We start from the raw sequence: 21,146 nt of genomic DNA on the forward strand, positions 1-21,146 counted from the left end.
GTAGTCGGTTTAAATAGCCAATGGAAGACCAAGGGACGCGAGGACTGTATAACTATTGAGAGTAAAAATAATGATGCCTCGTCTCCCTAGACCGATGTGTAATAATAACAGTCAGTAAAAGGTTAAAGCAGGAGTTAATGGGCACGATAAATAATTAACAATTATTGTGCACATGCAGGTTTTCAAGACATACACGTTTACCACTAACCCAAAATGATTATGAATGTTTTTATCTTACCCAAATATATTCTGATTTAAATATGACTATTTCAGATTTTACCACAAATAAGTCAAGTAAAAAATAATGCCACGTAAGCATCAAGGATTCCATCAGGATTTAATATCAGAACTTAACTTATATCATATGTTAACAGTCATCAGAACATGGCTTCTGTACTCAAAAAGTGAATATCTTGTTATGTAATTCTTCATACAAATACTGACTTGTTTTCTTCAGAATTTAATCATCAGAACTTCCATCAGAGCTTGTCCTCATAATTTGTGCAAATGACACTTAACTGTTTGTCAACAACAACTTCATTACCACAGTAATTTTCATTATACATATGGAGTGAAAGTGTGTGTGCATTCAGCAAAATATCAGATAAAGATTAAAGTCTGATAAACTTCAGTACATCTTAGAAATAAGGCATAACTGAGAAAAATGTTTAAAATATGTCATTAGTCATGATGTCTACTATAGAACAAATTTATGCAAGTGTCCACCTCAACTGTTTGTGCTCATTTTATGCATCTTTTGAAATTCCTTTTTTTACAATAGCTTCTCAGTGTAAGTGAGTCACGACTGCTTATCAGAATTTATGCTGTTATCAGAGTATTTTTCCAGTAATCATAGAGTGTAAAAAGTCACCAAGAATTTTTTTTGCTTTTCTAATACATATTAATTAATACCAGCAATGCACTTGGGTCTTCCCTTCCACATATTTACTCTAGATCTCAAAGGAGTTCCTGACTTTTATTCTTTTCTTTTGTTTTGATAAGTGAGCCTTATCAGCACTTAGTTCATTCTTAAGATTTACTGACATCAGAATTTGACAGATAAGAAACAAGAATCTAGTTTGTGACTTAGTAATAATATACACAAAGTAAACTTGACTAAGCTCAATATCAGAATCTACTTATGTTAATAAGTTTCCATATAAACAACTAACTCAAACATGGGATTTCTAGTATGTTAAAGACTACTAGGTCAGCATCTAGCACAGTTATCCTCATTGGATTGAATAGTCACAGAACATTCAAAACACTTATCAGAGTATATAGATCCACATCAGATAATAATCAGCATTTGATGAATTTTCAAATTAAGCATAGATTACATATAGATAATACAATCTGTAAACACTGATTATAAAGTCTGATGCATGAGAACAAAAACTAAGCAGATTTAGAGAAAGAACCTGAAACCATTCCAAGTTCATTTACCAATCTTATAAAAGTAGCTTCACATAGGGGTTTTGTGAAGATATCTGCTAGCTTTTGATCTGTTGGAACAAAATGCAATTCCACTGTACCTTCATCCACATGTTCCCTTATGAAATGGTACCTAATGCTGATGTGCTTTGTCATTGAGTGTTGAATTGGATTACTTGTCATAGCAATTGCACTTTGATTATCACGGTAAATAGGGATTTTAGAAAATTCTAACCCATAATCCAGTAACTGATTCTTCATCCAAAGAATCTGTGCACAACAGCTTCCTACAGCAATATATTCTGCTTCTGCAGTTGATATGGAAATTGACTTCTGTTTCTTGCTAAACCAAGAAACCAATCTGCCTCCAAGAAATTGGCAGCTTCCACTAGTGCTTTTCCTGTCTATTTTGCATCTTGCAAAATCTGAATCTGAGTAATCAATTAGCTTAAAATCTGATTCCCTAGGATACCACAATCCTAGATCAGCTGTACCCTTAAGGTACTTGAAAATTCTTTTCACAGCTATTAAGTGAGGTTCTCTTAGATCAGCCTGAAATCTTGCACAAAGACAGGTAACATACATGATATCAGGTCTACTAGCAGTTAGATAGAGTAAGGAGCCAATCATACCTCTGTAGTTAGTAATATCTACTGATTTACCAGTATCCTTATCTAACTTGGTTGTAGTGGCCATGGGAGTGGATGCAGTTGAACAATCTTGCATTCCAAATTTCTTCAGTAAATTTCTGGTGTACTTAGATTGACAGATAAAAGTGCCTTCATCATTTTGCTTGACTTGAAGGCCCAGAAAATAGCTGAGTTCTCCCATCATACTCATTTGATATCTTGACTGCATTAGCTTTGCAAACTTCTCACAAAGTTTGGAATTTATAGAACCAAATATGATATCATCAACTTATATCTGTACCAAAAGTAAGTCTTTTCCATGGTTGAGGTATAATAAAGTCTTGTCAATTGTGCCTCTGTGAAATCCACTTTCCAGAAGGAATTGAGCTAAAGTCTCATACCATGCTCTTGGAGCTTGCTTAAGGCCATAAAGTGCTTTGTCAAGCCTGTAGACATGATTGGGAAATTTAGGATCTACAAAGCCTGGAGGTTGTTCAACATATACCTCTTCTTCCAATTCTCCACTGAGAAAAACACTTTTCACATCCATTTGAAAGACTTTAAGCTTCTTGTGAGCATAATAAGCCAAAAAGGTCCTTATGGCTTCTAATCTAGCAACTGGTGCAAATATTTCATCATAATCAATACCCTCTTGTTGAGAGTAGCCTTTAGCAGCCAATCTTGCTTTATTCCTTGTAATTATGCCATCACTGTCAGTTTTATTTCTGAATACCCATTTTGTGCCTACAACAGATCTATTCTTTGGTCTTGGCACTAGGGTCCAGACTTTATTTCTTTCAAATTCATTTAACTCTTCCTGCATTGCTTGCACCCAATCAGCATCTTGAAGAGCTTCTTCCACTTTCTTTGGTTCAGTCTGAGATAGAAAGAAATGATAGAGACATTCATTTGAAGTTGTAGTTCTAGTTCTGACACCTGCTTCAGGATCTCCAATGATTAAATCAGGTGTGTGTGCTTTAGTCCATTTCCTTGCAGTTGGAAGTTGATCTCTAGAACTAGATCCTCCCCCATGATCCATGTTGTCTCCATCAGCATTTTCTGATGCTCCCCATGTAGTTATGCTCTCTGAGACTTCAGAATTAGAGTTTGATTTTTCAGGAGTTGAAGAATCAGAGCTTCCAGAATTATCAGTACTTGGCTCATCAGAACTAGATGAATCAGAACTTGAAGAGTCAGTGACAGGTTCTGATGCTTGTCGAGAGTCTTGAGATGTGGTAGGATTTTCAGCTTGCTCCCCCTGGACAGGTGCATTTTCCTTTGGAGTTGTTACCACAGTTTCGATGACATCAGAACTTAATCCAGTAGAACTTACAAGATCAGGATTTAAGTCATCAGAATTTCCAGAATCAGAATTTAAATCTCCATTCTCAAATCTCAGCTGATCATGTTCATCGAAATCTTCAAATCTAGTAATCTTCTTATCATCAAAAGAGACATTGATAGATTCCATGACAACCCTTGTTCTTAAATTATAGACTCTAAAGGCTTTTGTGGAAAGTGGATATCCAACAAAGATTCCTTCATCAGCTTTTTGATCAAATTTTGACAGTTGTTCAGGATGAGTCTTAAGAACAAAACACTTACAACTAAATACATGAAAGCATTTCAGATTTGGCTTCTTTTTCTTCACCATCTCATATGGTATTTTTCCATGCTTGTTTATGAGTGTAGCATTTTGAGTAAAATAAGAAGTCTGCACAGCTTCAGCCCAAAAATAGGTTGGAAACTTTGCTTCATCAAGCATAGTTCGTGCAGCTTCAATCAGAGTCCTGTTCTTTCTTTCTACAACTCCATTTTTCTGTGGAGTTCCAGGTGCATAAAATTCCTGCTTGATTCCATGCTCTTTGCAGAAACTCTTCCATAATCGAATTCTTGAACTCAGTGCCATTATCACTCCTTATTATTTTAACAGAATCTTTGACCAACTTATCCAGTTGTCTGACATGATCAGTTAGAGTAAATGCAGTTTCATTCTTCTTGTGCAAGAAGTACACCCAAGTGTACCTTGTGAACTCATCCACTATAACCATAATATATTTCTTCTTTGCAATAGACATGACATTGACTGGACCAAATAGATCAACATGCAGTAGGTGATAAGGCTCAAGAATTGATGACTCGGTTTTTCTTTTGAAAGAAGATTTTTTGTGTTTTGCCTTCTGACATGAATCACAAAGGCCATCAGGAGCAAATAGTGTTTTTGGCAGTCCTCTCACAAGATCTTTCTTTACAAGCTCATTTATATTGTTGAAATTTAAATGAGAGAGTTTCTTGTGCCAATTCCAGCTTTCTTCAATTGATGCTCTACTCAATAGACATATAGCAGAACCATCAGTATTTGTTGAAAGTCTGGCTTCATAAATGTTACCATGCTTGTAACCTTTCAGAACCACTTTTCTTGTAGAATTAGTTATTACTTCACAGTGTTCTTCAAAGAAATCCACATGATAACCTCTGTCACATATTTGACTTATACTCAACAGATTGTGTTTAAGTCCTGAGACTAGAGCTACTGATTCAATGATGACATTCCCAAGATTGATCTTGCCATATTTCCAGAGTTTTTTCAATGTTGCCATCTCCATAAGAAACTCCTGGGCCAGCTTTCTCCACAAAGTCTGATAGCAGGGCTTTATTTCCAGTCATATGTCCTGAACATCCACTATCCATAATTAGGATGTTCTTCCTGTTGCCCTGCAATCATAAAGACCACTAATGGTTAGTATTAAGGACCCAGACTTGCTTGGATCCTTTGGCCTTATTAAGTTTGTTAACATTTGCAGCGGATTTAACATCAGAGTTTATGCTAACATTTTTCTTATCAGATTTTACAGTATCAGAATTTGCATCATACTTTACACTAGAAGGAATTAAAGCAACTTTCTTCAAAGAAGGTTTTATTTGATAATAATCATAGTACAAACTATGATATTCCTTACAAGTATAAATGGAATGCCATATACTACCACAATGAAAACAAGGATTTTGTGGTTTAAACGTAACAGACTGACTCTTAACTCCTGACTTAGGAGGTAAAGAGTTTATATTCTTATTTGTCCTGCAAAAAGAAGCAAGATGGTTAGAGTTTCCACAGTTATAACATTTTTTTCTAGGAGCATTAGGAACAGGCATATAATTTTTACTTTTATTCACACCTTCCTTTCCATTCCTATTTTTCCTAGCTTCCTTTACCTTGTTCACACTGGTAATTTCTTTCAGCTTATGTTTAAGTTGCTTCTTTGTCATTAAGCCTATGTTAACTTCAGTTGGTTTATCCTATTCCAATTTTTCAGAAGTTGACTCTGCTATCACTTCTGTTTCAATATCTCTCATCTTTTCAAAATCAGACTTTACAGTTTTAGCTACAAATTTAACAGGATTTACCTTTGGCTTAGTAGTTTGTTTAACAATAATTGGCTTAACTTGTTCAGTTCCTTTTTCACTTTTATCATCTTCATAACCTAAGCCCTCTTTCCAGTTTCCACTACTTTTAGTTTATCCTGAGTTGCTCTACTAGAGTTAGTCCAAGTCCTGATAATCTCTCTCTCCTTTTCTAACTTAGTTTTTAGAGATTTATTCATTTTCAACAATTCATCTCTAACATAAAAGGCATCATCTCTTTCTTTCTGAGTTTGATGGAACATGACTAACTCTTTTTCTAAATAATCATTCCTCTTTTTAAAAGCAAGATTTTCAGAAGTTAATCTTTCACATGTTAAAGTTTGATCTCTGTAACTAATAAACATGGTTTTAAGATATAATCTCAACTCAGTAATATCATCAGTATGAAAGGCATAAGTTGTTTGAGGTACATTTAACTCAGCAGCATCAGAACTGCTATCAGCATTTGCCATCAAGGCATAGTTCTCCTTATCTTCAGAATCTGAAGTGTCTGTCCAGCTTTTCTTCTTTGTGACAAGAGACTTGCCTTTGTCACTCTTTCCTTTCTTGCAGTCAGGAGATATGTGGCCTTTCTCACCACAATTGTAGCATTTGACATTTGAGTAATCTCCTCTGTCAAACTTTCCTTCTTTGCCTTCAGATTTTCTGAAGCCCTTCTTATCAGAACTTCTACCTTTCCTGAAAAACTTCTTTCCCTTTCTGAATTTCCTATAGGCTATCTTTGTGATACCCTTCTCCATAAGAGCACACAGATTCATTTCCTGTAGTTTTATCAAGAGCATAGTTGTCTCTTATAATAGTAGCTTTCAAATCCCAACTTTCAGGAAGAGCTAAAAGGAATTTTAGATTTGAATCTTCAATATCATATTCCTTGTCCACTAGTGACAGATCATTCAAGAGTTTGACAAACCTGTTATATAAGTCAGTTAATGACTCATCACTTTTTGAGTCAAAGTGCTCATACTCTTGAGTAAGTATAGTCCTCCTGTTTTTCTTGATTGCATCAGTTCTCTGACACCTTGTTTCCAAAGCATCCCATATCTCATTTGCAGTCTTACATTGAATTACCCGGTTTGACATAACATTATCAATGGCACTATGCAGCAAATGCCTTACCTTTGCATCCTTGGAAATTGATGAGATATCTTCAGCTGTGTATTCACTTTTCTCCTTTGGTATGGTCTTTGCTGGCTGATCTGCAACTACAACAGAGAGCTTGGTTGGCTTATGCGGTCCTTCATAAATTCTGTCAAGGTATTCTGGATCTGTAGCTTCCAGAAACATAGCCATCTTCACTTTCCATATGGGATACTCAAAAGGTCTCAGCATGGGAACCCTGATAATCTCATATCGACTATGGGTTTGAGTCTTTGGAGTTTCTTCAGTTTTGGCGGGCTTGGTTGGATTTTTTGCTTCTTCAGATATGATTGTTTTGGATCTTTACTGTATGTGTGTTAACAGATAGGCTCTGATACCACTTGTTAGGTCACACAACACTGTAGAAGGGGGTTGAATACAGTGTAGAATACAATCAAATCGATTTAGAATACAAGTAACAGAAAAAAGATGTATTCGATATAATAAACTCTGTTATAATGGAACTGTCTTCTCTCAGTGATGAACAAATATCACGAGAGCTGCTAGGTTACAATGTATGATCTTCTCGATGATCGTAACACATATAGTGTAAATCTATGTCTGTGTTTATATAGACACTCGGTTACAAGATAACTTCTAATTGATATGGAATATAATTATGTCTCCTAAAATATATCAATCAGATATCTTATATAATTCTTCTAGTCCTCTAACTCTTTTCATGCATATCTTCTTTTGTATTAGTCTCGATCTTCTTTTCTGTAAATCAGCTTCCTTCCTTAACTGTTAGTCCTCCAGTACTTAAGTTCTGATATCCATCTTCTGATATTATCTTCTGATAATCTAAGTCCTGATATCCTTAAGTCCTGACTTCCAGTAAGTCCTGATTCCAGTAAGAACTGATATTTCCTGTTTGTTAAGATCTGAAAACTAAACATGAAATATATTAGACATGACATCTCAAATATATCCGACACTTAAGTCTTTGTTTGTATGTTTATTGCTTAAAGATATATTTGTGAACATATAGTATATGATTCAGGGGGAGTATCTTATACTTTCCTAAAATTGTGTAATCATCGAAAAAAGGGAGATTGATACCCTAACGATTTTTATGATCACACCGTTAACAAGCTCATGTCTTGTAATTCTTTTCTAGCAAGCTGAGTAAAATGTGTGTATATCTGTTACTAACTTTGTCTTCCACAAATTAATGTTTTACAATTCAGCAAGCTAACAATGTCTTTGACAGTCTTATCAGCAAGCTTACAGTTACTGCCAGAAATATTTGAAGATATATCATAATTGTGAATTTTAAGAAAATGGATATGAATGAGTTTTTGTAAGAACTCTACTATACATTTTACGTGTTTAAATATATTAGAGCTCCTCTGATGTTCAAACTCTTTTCAAAAAGTTATTTGCTATTTTCTAGGAAGTTGTTAACAAAAGTTTTTATCCTAACAACTTCTTATCCGATTGGTATTTGAATTTAAATTAAAGATAAAAGTTTCTATATCTTTCTAATCTATCTTATCTTTAGTTTAAACGTGTTTCTAGATTATCTTAACGTTTGAACTAAAACAAACTAACCGTGTGACTTGGTCAAGATCAGAAATTTGTGTTGTTTATTTGAAAGTTAACTTAATCTATAAATACACTTAAGTATACTTGTTTTAGAGGTTGATCCACGAAATATACACCATATCATATGAGAAAATACAACTTGTATTCATTGAATATTCTTTTTCTGAGCTATAATTTACTCATGTATATCTATATACATAGAGTTCATAGTTTCAGATGTAATTTCTATTAAAACTTTTATTATTCAAGGTGTAAACATTTGTTGCTGAGTAGTTGAGTTTGGATAACAAGGGTTTAGGGAGTTAGCTTGCTAGAGAAGGCTATACAGGTTTGTTATAGGGCTTAGAGGACAATTTACTCAAGGGGACATGTGTTATCAGCAAGCTACTATCAGGAACAAGGGATAAAGGGAGATATATTATTGAATCTTGTAATCATATCATTTCAGTGATTAATACTATATTCTCTTACCAAGTTGGTAAGTGAACATGACGTAGACCATTAGACATAGGGGTCGAACCTGGCTAAAACTCTTTGTATTATTTACTTGTTGTCATTTATATTATGCATTGTATATCGACTGTAAGCTCGCTGACAATATATATTCGAACTTAACAGTAAGTTATCTGACAGTTTGATAAATATTTGGTAACTTATTGAAATCGATTATAAGAGCATCTCCAATAGAGGTTGCCAAGGAGGTTGCCAAACTTATGTGGCATGAAACCCTTGGTTGCCTACCTATTGGAGTTGGGAGGTTGCAAAAAGGTTGCTACCAAGGTTGCCAAAATTTGGCAACCCCTTGACAACTTCCTAAATTAGCAAAAAGTCATAAAAACATCTAAAGTGTATACCCACTTTTATATTGAACTAAATATAAAATTAATATAGAGGGACCACATGGGCAATCTTTAAAGTTGCTTGACTATTGGAGCAAAATTTTAATAAATGTTGCCAAGAGTGACATGAATGTGAGAGAAAATTAAAAAAGTAATATATTTAATAATTTGTCATGGTTTGACAACTTTGTTAGCAAAGATGCTCTAATTAGCCATAACACCTATTCACCGTATAGGTGTAGAATTTCAAAAAATGTATCCACCTAACATCCAAACAATTACAAAATTATGATTTCTGATTATCTTAGTCCTTAAACTTATAAATCATGTGATAAATTATGACTAGCTTAGTCTTTAAACTTGTAAATTATGTGGCAAATGATAATGTTACAAGTAACTTGCTAAATGGAGATTAATACAACATTTTTTTGTATAGATAGATGGTATTAATATATTCTATCTCTACACTCTAAAATAAGAATTTTCTATCAACAATATTTATAAAATTATTAAGGTAAATTGAAATACATACAAATTGCAGAACCTTAGAATCAAGAGCGAAGAGATCTACACATTAAACACACCTAGCTACTATCTTACCTCCATATATTATCTATTTTTAATCAAAAGTTTAAGTGTACGTAACAAAAATTAAAATTTTGCATAACACAATTTAAATAATAAAATAAGTAGTTCATCTAACTGATATTAAATCACTCAAGTTCCCTGTTGTTGTTATTCTTAATGCTTAATCACACAAAGTTAAAAATGAAAAATTACCTAATAATATACTGGACTGGACTTGGTTTGGTTGATATATTCTGTTAAGTGGCTTGGTTTGGTTGAAGCCCACTGAAATGAAACATGCATTAAAAAAGGCCCAAGGGCATTTTTGAATTTTTGGGGCTAATATAAAAACTATAAGGCATGCCTCTCAGAAATATAACATTTGCATTCTTCTGTAGAGTTACAACTTACAACTAGTTGTGTTCCTTAAACAACAAAGTATTATGAAACTAATTCGTGTCTCTACAAGACTTGATCTAGACTGTTGAGCTTGTTTTTACTTAGGATCTATTGTGTTTCATCTTCAATTGTAGTAATCTTGAGGTACTTAAACGTCAGTCTTTTGTTAATTGTTTTGTAAAGTAGATATAGCTTTGAATTTTGTGTGTATCTATACATCTATCTATATGTGTTTATGTATGTGTGTTTCTTATGTAAATTGAGTGTTTCTGTGTGTTTTTCTGTAGGTATGAAGAGGACAAGGGATGATTTAGTGAGCTCGCCGTTTAAGAAGCCTTTTGGTTCTTCTTCTCGCGGAGAATCGTGAGTTTTTTAATGTTTATATATTTTGTTTTCTGTGAATTTAGTGTTATTTTGTTTTATTGTTAGTTGAATTTGATTTTTGTTAGTGTAATTGATTGGTTTTAGTGTAAAGTTTCGAGCTTTATATGTGATTGTTTGAGAAATTAAGTGGTTTTGGTTTGTTGAATTGGGATTTTGTGTTGAAAATGGTTTATGACTTCTTTTTGAAAATTTATTGGTTGATTTGACAAGATAGGGATATTTGGTTTGAAGTTGTGGTTTTTGTGATTATTTGATTTTGATGGATTTAAGAATGGGGTTGATATCAATGTTTTATGATTCGGTGTTGATGATTTATATCTGTGTTCTCATATGTTGCCATCTAAGATTCAGCTTTTATCGTATTTTACCATATGTTAGATTTAGTGATGGGGTTATAGTTTCTTGTTATGAATAAAGTAGATAAAGGAAATGAATTGCAATTACTCTTTTTTGATTTTGTTATATTTGTCTGCCCTAATCTTTTTTTCTGAAATGTTACCTTTACCTAATGGTGAAGAGGGCAACCCCAAAATTCTGCTGGTGGTGGCAGCGGCAACAACGGTGGTGGTGGTCCCGGTGAAGGTGGTGGAGGAGCTGCTGCTGGTTCAGTACAGAAACTCACTACTAATGATGCATTATCTTATTTAAAGGAAGTAAAAGAAATGTTTCATGACAAGAGAGAGAAATATGATATGTTTCTTGATGTCATGAAAGATTTTAAGGCTCAGCGGTATTATATAACTTTCCTTATAAGTATGTTAGGGTTACATTTTTTGCTCAGTTTGCCATAAATTCACTTGTTTCTTGCAGGATTGATACTGCAGGAGTTATTGCGAGGGTGAAAGATTTATTTAAAGGGCATAATCATTTAATTTTTGGTTTCAATACCTTTTTGCCCAAAGGTTATGAAATTACTGTCATCGAGGAGGAAGACCCTCCGCCTAAGAGATCTGTTGAGTTCGAAGAGGCTATAGGCTTTGTGAACAAGATAAAAGTGCGACTGATGTTACTATATATTGTTTTATGCCACTATTTATGTTCAGGCATGCGCTTTAAAGTTATTATGACAATTCTTTCCATATTTGCAGACGCGTTTTCAAGATGATGAGAAAGTGTACAAATCCTTTTTAGACATATTGAATATGTACAGGAAGGAGCAAAAGGGTATCGATGAGGTTTACTATGAGGTAACTGTGTGTTATATATCTGATCTGTGTAATCAGATACGTTGACCTATCTATTTTATATCAGGTCTTGTCTGTAGGGCAAACTTAGGTTATGAATTGAAATGTACATACATAATTGCAGGTTGCTGAACTTTTTAAGCACCATGCCGATCTGCTTGACGAGTTCATAAGATTTTTGCCTGATGCTTCAGCAGTGGCATCAGAACACAATGCTATCCTTGGAAGGCAACAGTTGCATCTATATGAGGAGCGGGGCTCTACTATGAGAATGTTACGGGGGACACACATGGATAAGGTAATATGTTCACCTTATTTATTTTTTCTTTGTCTGCTCATATGCCTCATTTCCTGATGTTAAAAGGTTGCATTTGACAGCAACGCTTTCAACGAGACAGAATTATATCTCCTTGCATGGAAGGCGATCCAAGTCTTGAACATCATGATATAGACGATGATAAATCAATGAATAGGTTGCACAAAGAGCAGAAAAAGCAAGGTGACAAGGATAATAGGGATAAGAGAAACCGAGACCCTGATCATGACATGCATCGTCTATCTGAGAAACGGAAATCTGCTCTAAAGGTTGAAAACTTTGGAGGTGACCCAGTTCTGGCACCTTATGATGATAAAGATGCCTTGAAAAGTGAGTTAATGCTGTTATTGGGTACTTTGTCCCTTTATAGTTACATGTGTGTAGATATTGCACTTCCAAAATGAAAGATACTTGTTTCAAAAAAAAATACAGCTTTAAAAAATGTACCTCATTCAGCTTTAAGTTGAATTTGGATGTTTTGTATCTCTTAAGTTGGCCTATAAACTAACTAGATATAGTTTGTATAAGATGGCTTACTAGTTTACTTGTATGCGCACACACACAGACACTCTCATGTGTGATAGATATTCCATTATTAGGTTTCTCTAAATGACTTCGAACTTAGATTACGATAATGTATCTGGATGCCAACTTTAACTCAAAATTTCTCATCCGTACTTATCATGTTGTTAGATAATTGAACTGATGCCCTTCTCATAGTGATTTCTTGTTTGCTATTATGCCAGGCATGTACAAACAAGAGTTCTCTTTCTGTGATAAGGTGAAAGAGAGGTTACGGAATACAGAAAACTACCAGTCATTTTTGAAGTGTCTTCATATTTATAGCACCGAAATAATTTCAAGAAGGGAATTGCATGGTTTGGTATGTATCTGGCCTCCATTGCTAAGTTTAGTTGCTGCAACTATTAAATTATTTAACCTTGGTATGTTGAAAATGAGTAAGTTCATCTTCTTGTATTTAGCCTTCCCATAGAAAATAAGAGGAAATAAATTGAGATTGATAAAAAAGTTTCTAATATTCTATTAACCTTTTTCCATTTGCCAAAAAATTACATGGACATTTCCCTTCTAGTCTCTACCCACTCATTGAAAATAAATTCTATCTTGTTGGATAATAAGAATAATAAAAGGAAAAAAAAGCACTATTATTGTAATTTCATTAATGTATATATCTGTGATATTTATTTTTATTTTAACCGATTTGATGGTCGCTGTATTGCTAATAATATATAGTTATGGTATTTTTCTTGACATAACTCCAAAAAGACATTTAATTTGGGATTGTGTGGCTACAAGTTTAGAAGTTCACATCCTCGTTCTTTAATGTGCATATATTTTTAACATGTTATGGGGTTTGACGTTCTACATAGGAAAAGACCGAAGCCAAATAAAATATACATTATTATTTAAAGTGTTCTTGAACTATAATGTGGGCTCCCTCAAGATTACATAACTGCAGAAAAAGTATTAGTGCCACTCTGGCTTCTAATACATCTGGAAGTTGATGATGGATTTTCCCTTGTCCTGTTTCAGATTTCAGATTTACTTGGAAAACACCCAGATCTTATGGAAGGGTTCAATAATTTTTTGGAACGCTGCGAGCGAGTTGGTAATGGCATTAGATAAAGTTAAAATGTTTGTTTTAGTAAATTTTCATTTTTCTGATATTCTCTTTTTTGCAGATGGTTTTCTTCATGGCATAATGAGCAAAAGTATGTAATCCCCTCCTCCCCTGTCAATTCCTTTTGTTAACCCTATGATATGACCATAAGTGTGTGCGTTGATATAATTTTGTTTGCCGTGTACAATAGTACATCTGATTACATGCTTGTGAAAGGTGGATGATTTTGTGTTCTCCATCTATCACTTTTAGCTACTACATCAAAGTTAAAATTGAAATCTGAACTTTCAAAAGTCTGATGAAGTCATTGGTTAATAGCAGAATATTTCTGGAACGAAGGGCATGCTTCTAAAGCGGTGAAGATAGAGGACAAAGACAAAGAGCAAAGGCGGGACCTTATTGCTGCTAAAGAAAAGGATAGGTTTAAGGAGAAGTATTGGGGGAAATCTATACAAGAGCTTGATCTCTCCAACTGCCAGCGTTGCACTCCTAGTTATAGGCTACTTCCCGAAGATGTACAAATATCTCATTTCTTATATGTCTACTATTATTACTGTGGGTGGTAATTATTGTGCATTTAAAACTTCTATTGCAGTATCCAATACCATCAGCAAGCCAGAGATCTGAACTAGGAGCGCAGGTGTTGAATGATTATTGGGTATCTGTAACTTCAGGTAGTGAGGATTACTCATTCAAGCATATGCGCAGAAATCAGTACGAGGAAAGTCTGTTCAGATGTGAAGATGATAGGTAAAAATTCATCCTTGATTTCCATCATATATTAAAGACTGTGAATTAACTAAACATGAATTTGTAAAGGACTTTGGAAAAACAAAGATGTTTTTCTCTTAAACATATGATATTAGGTTTTCATTTGGAAAGGTAACCCTAATTTATTGGTGGTTTCAGGTTTGAGCTAGACATGCTTCTGGAATCTGTGAGTTCTACAGTCAAGCGCATTGAGGAGCTACTAATCAACATCAATAATAAATCTGTCAATTTGGATACCCATTTCCGCATAGAAGACCACTTCACAGGTTTGTAATTCTGTGTACAATTTGTGACTTATTTTAGTTCAAATATTTTTTACTATTTTGCTAATATTTACATATTCTTTACTGATCTTAGCTCTTAATCTACGGTGTATTGAACGTCTTTATGGAGATCACGGTCTGGATACTTTGGATATATTACACAAAAGCCCATTCCACTCGATGCAAGTACTATTGACCCGCCTAAGACAAAAGCAGGAGGAGTGGTCAAAGTGTCGTGTAAATTTCAACAAGGTTTGGGCTAATGTATATGCTAAGAATCACTACAAATCACTCGATCACCGAAGTTTTTACTTCAAGCAACAAGATTCGAAGAACTTGAGCTCAAAATGTAAGTGATACTTATCCAATGATAGTTATTTGCTTTTTGTCTTATATACTCGGTCAAGAAAGGCATGCATCATGAGGCTTGCTTAAAAAAAGGGAAGTGATATGTGCACAACCTCCTTTTATACGTGCACACCCATTGTTAACAAAGAGAGTAAACTACCCTTCATATCTAATTATATTGTTTGATTTAGTGATACTTGTGTACTTTAATTTTAGCTTAAAATAGCCAATTAAATATAATTTTCTTAAATTGCATACATCAATGATTACAGAATTATTACATCTATTTTTGAAAATATACGTTTATATTGTTTAATAAATATTCAAGAATGTTGTTAACTAAAAAGTTATAGTATTGCATTACAAGATTTTAATTAATTAAATAATTAATAAGTATTCAATACATTTAAAAAATAAAATTATTTATATATATAATATGATATGCAATTTACAAATAATAGTATAATGCAAATTCTGAGAACAATTTTGATGTAAATATATAAATGAGTATTGAGGATATTTTAGTCATATACCCCATTTTGTGTGTGCACATATCACCTCACAAAAAAAAATCAGTTGCGTTTGTGATGGTAAAACGCACTGCCATTATTAGTTGGTGTACAGTTAAAAATAAACTATATAATTGTAATAGTGTATTATTAAGTTATACTGCCATATTAGCACACTCTACAAGATGTAAATTTTATTCTTATTAATTTCCTCTACCTTGAAGTTTTTATTAAAATTGAGATGTTCAGCTAGAAAACATCTTGTAATTACATATTGATATGCTAATTTATGAAGTCAGTTTCATCCATACTGCTCTAAGTGCCGTCTTTTCTATTGCATAGGGTTGATATTTGCTTCTATTAACTTCATAATCGTCCTACCATGTCTGCTGATTTGATTCATTAGTACTTCAATTCGATCAGTGCCCATAAGTTCTTTTAGTTCTTTTTCTCATTGTTTATTGTCACTGTAGTTATTTTTATCTTGCTACTTGCCTTTTGTTAATGCTTATTTATCATGTTTAAATTGATGATTGTGCTTGACATTTGGGCTCTTTACACAAATAATTGTTGAACTAATGCCCCAAGTCTGTATGATAAGGTAAGTTTTAATATATTGCTTTCCATGTACAGTCTTTATCTGGTATCTTTTTGATATATATTGATGTGTATGTTTATATTACGGCTCTTTGATGAAATTTTCTTTTGTAAATTTGCCTTAGCTAATATATCCACATTGAAGTATCGAATTAATACAACAGCACCCTCCTATTTCGAAGTTGAATATGAATACAGAGAGGTATAAAGATAGAATATTTTTTTCCACAGTGATTGTTATACAAAGACTCATGATGTAAGAAATGTAGAACTGCCTCGTTAAAATTACTATGTTGCATGACAGTTTATTTTAACAAAATTTATTTTTTATAATTTTAAATATTATTGCCTCCGCTCATGGATTCCATCCTTTTGCAGCCTTAGTGGCGGAGATCAGAGAAATCAAGGAGAAAAGGCAGGAAGAGGATAATGCGCTTCTCTCCATTGCTGCTGGTTGCATATATCCTAGAGTTCCTAATCTCGTGTTTAAATACACTGATACTAGTGTTCATGAAGACTCGTATAAGTTAATAAAGTATTCATGTGATGAGATGTGCACATCAAAAGAGCAATCGAATAAATCTATGAGGCTTTGGTGTACTATCTTGGAGTCGTTACTAAGTGTCCCTTCTTGGTGTCTGGAATCTGAAGATCATGAAGTTCGTTCAGCATCTAGGCATCTTGGAGTCAAAAGTGCTGGGACGAGTATCAGAGGAAAAGAAGAAAATCTTGTTGTTGAAGCTGTAGCCATTAGCAATAAACAACCAAAACCTTCATCAAATGCCGATGGGAAATCTCCCCTCAAGCAAGTAAATTCTGGAAGGCTAAGCAGTGGTATATTTTCCAAAAAAGATGGATCTGGGCTACCAAAAGATCTTAGAATTGTTGCTTCTGCTGAACGTCCTGCCAATTCTGGTACTGCACTTGATGTTGAAGAAGGCATCCAAGCGGGCATGAAAATAATTGCTGGTGTGTTAGGTATTAATTCTTAGTTGATATACCTACTTATTCATGCTGTTTGTTGGTCATAATCTAATAATTTCTCTTTGTTTTTTATTATTTCAAGAACGTGAGGCAACTCAAAGGCCCACTAACCATGCAGGAGACAATAGTCATGGAATTTCTTGCAATATAGGTGATGTTACTTCATTGGAGGTAGGACATCCTTTGATATATTAGCCTTTTGTAATAAGTCCCTTTTGGTCTCTAATATTCTTTACTGAGTTGTCAGTGTATATGTATATCAAATGTACAGAGTTCTGGTTCAAGGTCAGCTCCAAAAGTGAACGGAGCTCCGTCTGAACGCACCAATGTACAAAAAAACAGTGAAGATTCAGTTGATCACTCTAAAACTGAGAAAGAAGAGGGTGAGTTGTCACCTCATACTGATTTCGAAGAGGACAACTTTGCCGCTTATGGTGGTTCCAATACATTGCACAATGGAAAAAAGAGTATTGTAACTACACACTGTCGGGTCACGACTGGTGAAAATGCCTCTTGTCATGATGTCGGTGGAGAAAATGATGCAGATGACGAGGACAGTGGTAATGTTTCTGAGGCTGGAGAAGATGTTTCAGGAAGTGAATCTGCTGCTGATCAATGCTCACGAGAAGAAAACGAAGAGGATGAAGATGGTGAACAGGACGAAGATGGTAAAGCTGACAGTGAGCGTGAGGCGGAAGGGCTAGATGACACACAAACAGGATATGGATCATCAGTATCCGCATCTGAACGTTTACTACAGACCACTAAACCGCTGGCAAAGCATGTTGCATTACATTATAATGAGAAGAGTTCTCGAGTGTTCTATGGAAATGATGCATTTTATGTTCTTTTCAGACTACATCAAGTAAGAACAAAATTTGATTTTTCCTTTCACTTCATATATTGAAACAGATATTGCCTGCCATCATTAATCAATTTCTTCACTGAAGTCTGTATGACACTTGAATATAATCATATCCATGTACTCTGTATGATGTATTTTATTTGTGTTTCTAGATTTTGTATGAAAGACTATTATTTGCTAAACAACATTTGTCGTCTGCTGAAATGAAATTGAGAAATGGGAAAGATAATGGTTCAAACCTTTATTCCAGGTATGTGGCCTGTTGCTTCTTTTTCAACTTCCAGTTGATTGGATATTACTGTAGGAAGCTTGACTGTTTTGGACTGTTGTGCAGATTTATGAAAGCGTTATATGATTTACTTGATGGATCTTCAGATAATGCGAAATTTGAGGATGATTGTCGAGCTATTATCGGTAATCAGTCTTATGTGCTCTTCACATTGGACAGGTTGATATATAAACTGGTGAAACAGGTAACCGGTCTAATTAAACCCTAAATTGTCTGTTAAACATCTATCTTCAGCAAAGGCATTAAGAGTTTTCCAAATTTTCTACAGCTTCAAACTGTTGCCAATGATGAGATGGATGGTAAGCTTCTCCAGTTGTATGAGTATGAAAAATCACGGGGACATGAGAAATCTGTTGATACAGTTTACTATGAGAATGCGCATGTCCTTCTCCATGATGAAAACATATACAGATTCGAATGTGTAGGTCTTTTGTACTGTTCTGTCGCTATCTATTGAAGATTAGTTACCTTGTGTACCTTGAAAAGCAGCTAGTTACTATACTTGCCTACATTCTACTAGCTGGATTAACTTATGTTTTTTGTTTTCGCTGTAGACATCTGAGCCATCCCAGTTGTGCATACAGTTAATGGATGATGGAAATGAAAAGCCCGAGGTGGTTGCAGTTTCAGTGGACCCAAATTTTGCAACTTATTATCACAAAGAATTTTTGTCTGTGGTTCTCAACAAGAAAGAGTCGTCTAGCATACTGTTGCAAAGGTACGATAATTATTAAATGTTTCTCCGCAAGTTCCTAGAGGTTTGCATCAGTACGTGTTTGTGTATCAGGGGTGGGGGAGGGTAAGGAGGTGGTGCTGTAATGATGGCGAGGTGGAGTGGAGCATTAGTAACCCTCAAGCACAGGTTGCAGAGCCACTCTGGTGAACGGGTGCTGTTGCAACCGCCTCAAAAAAAACTATAATGCCTATTCGTTTGTGCTTAATATATTATTTAGCCTTTATTTTAGTTTGCATAATTTGAGCATCTTAACTTTGAATTTTTTTTGTAGCATGTTATAAAAATACGATAATTATATTTGTAAGACAAGAGTAACACTTGTTCTTGTAGAAGCAGTAGATCTTGAGTACCGATGAACTCGATTCCTGGCTATGCCACCTAACTGCATCACATGAGGGTTCATTAATTAGAGGTCTTACATTTAAATATCTAGTTATGGAAATAGTGTATAACCCCCGATATTATGCTGTTTTAGTGCCACTTTCCTGGATCCTCTTTATCATATGCATCTGCCTCTAGAAAGTCCGGATGGGAGATCCAGTTATTGCGATGATGCCCTTGGGGTTGTAAAAAGATTAAAAGAATAATAAAAAGTTTTATCATTGTACAATTCTGAATCCTCTCATCTCTTTCTCGTACAAAGTAACATAATTTCATTTGGAGCCTTGACTAAAAATAGAGAATGCACCATGTCATACTGTGCTTATGAAAGCTTAGAAATAGCATTTACCAAGTTATCTGGAATCTTATTTTTAGACTGATTGCTTTATCGTGTATGTGAAGTGCTAATAAACAAGTACATATGCAGGAACAAATTCAAGTATGCAGATCCTGACAAATCTCCTGATATATGCATCGCGATGGAAGGTGTCAAGGTTATCAATGGTTTGGAATGCAAGATGGCTTGCACCTCATCCAAGGTACATATACTTCTAACCAATATAATAGTTGCTTTATTTCCAACCATTATGCACTGCTATATATTGTAGGGTCATCTTTCGGCTGGTGATTTAGCTTTCTTTTTGTTATGTTATGGTGCAGATCTCTTATGTTCTGGACACAGAAGATGTTTTTTGTCGCAAGAGATGCAAAAGAGAACAATCATCCACATTACAGGATCATGACAAGCGAAGAGTACAAATTTTTCACCAGTTCTTAACAGCGTCGAAATAATATACCATGCCTTTCTTTTACATAACAATACAGTTATGGCTGCGGTAAGACTACTCTATAGCGTTGCCTTTGTTGCTTTAGAGCTTACAAGTGTGCGTCTTTCATTTGCTTTGTGTGCAGAAGGCAATACTGTTGACACATCTATATTTGCTATTTATGTAGAAATTTGCGACATAATCAAGGCTCCAGTGATATTGTGGAATAAAGTGTATTTTCGAAAGGCCAATGTTCTGTAAATAGAAATAGGAGTTGAACTATCTTTTGTAATTTAGTTGTGTATTCAAGTGACATGTACATCAGTTCGTTTCTCTATACTGTATCTTGTACTTCCAGAGAGGAAAATGTGCTGGAAGCATTATCTTAAACTAGATTCTGCAAGAAAACATGGGACAGGGAAAGAAATATAGGAATTAGACCTGTAATTTGAACTCCAGAATTTCGTTTCCATACAAGATTGACCAAGTGCCATATTGGCTTGTTTTGGTCTTTTACTTTGAGTTGCTGTTTTTTGTTGATTTATGTCTTGAGTTATTAGAGTTTATGGTTCTGTGTCCAGTTTTGTTTATATAATATACTTTTTGATGAACCCTTGATACTAATCTTGCATGAGAATATTACCATGCCCTAAGCTGTTCTGATGGTCACATTAGCGTACATTATAGTTATCCTGAGCTATCCTGGGCGTTACTTTTTTTTTTGATGTTTCAAGGTCATAGTAATATTACACTTATATTTTGCCCAAACTTTGAAAATTATACAGAAAAGAAGGGCTTCAGGCAGATGCTAATACCAATTACCACATCCAAAGTCTATTATTATCTATGCAAGGGAAGTAACATTTGATTTGGAGGAAAAGTCTATACTAATATTTAGATAACGAAATCCCAAAATCCAGCCATTCGGATTTGAATTCATTATGCATTTATGCTTGTTGAAAATGTAAAAAAAGCCTGGGTACGTTACTTGGCACTTGGCAGCATGAGACCACCTAAATATATCTCTGCACTCTCCACCATCATCAGTGATTTTGTTTTGGGCTTTGCTGGTTGGAGAGTTGGTGTCATTGTTCTCTGGAGAAGTGAAAAATCGGTGCCTTCATTGTCGGACTG

At 34.5% G+C, this 21,146-nt stretch overlaps 1 protein-coding gene across 3 annotated transcripts; it reads left to right on the forward strand.

Moving 5' to 3' along the window:
• The first annotated feature begins 9,970 nt into the window (after positions 1 to 9,970).
• On the forward strand, positions 9,971 to 20,534 carry LOC141663853 (paired amphipathic helix protein Sin3-like 2). 3 transcript variants are annotated; one of them, XM_074469692.1, is made up of 24 exons: positions 9,971 to 10,120; positions 10,264 to 10,339; positions 10,878 to 11,090; positions 11,171 to 11,354; positions 11,449 to 11,547; positions 11,669 to 11,842; positions 11,923 to 12,190; positions 12,607 to 12,743; positions 13,415 to 13,490; positions 13,564 to 13,593; positions 13,821 to 14,017; positions 14,098 to 14,252; positions 14,412 to 14,539; positions 14,631 to 14,885; positions 16,369 to 16,968; positions 17,057 to 17,145; positions 17,246 to 17,839; positions 17,992 to 18,089; positions 18,174 to 18,312; positions 18,397 to 18,549; positions 18,683 to 18,846; positions 19,673 to 19,784; positions 19,906 to 20,081; positions 20,200 to 20,534. In XM_074469692.1, exons 2-23 carry the CDS (start codon positions 10,266 to 10,268, stop codon positions 20,035 to 20,037), a joined length of 4,071 nt encoding a protein of 1,356 aa, XP_074325793.1. In that variant the 5' UTR covers positions 9,971 to 10,120; positions 10,264 to 10,265; the 3' UTR covers positions 20,038 to 20,081; positions 20,200 to 20,534. The 3 variants fall into 3 exon arrangements, with proteins under 3 accessions (XP_074325793.1, XP_074325796.1, XP_074325795.1); XM_074469695.1 differs by having other exon boundaries at positions 16,369 to 16,959; XM_074469694.1 differs by having other exon boundaries at positions 13,824 to 14,017.
• Positions 20,535 to 21,146: the final 612 nt, after the last annotated feature.

Source organism: Apium graveolens, chromosome 6 (assembly GCF_009905375.1).
Source record: "Apium graveolens cultivar Ventura chromosome 6, ASM990537v1, whole genome shotgun sequence".
Classification (NCBI taxonomy): Eukaryota; Viridiplantae; Streptophyta; class Magnoliopsida; order Apiales; family Apiaceae; genus Apium; species Apium graveolens.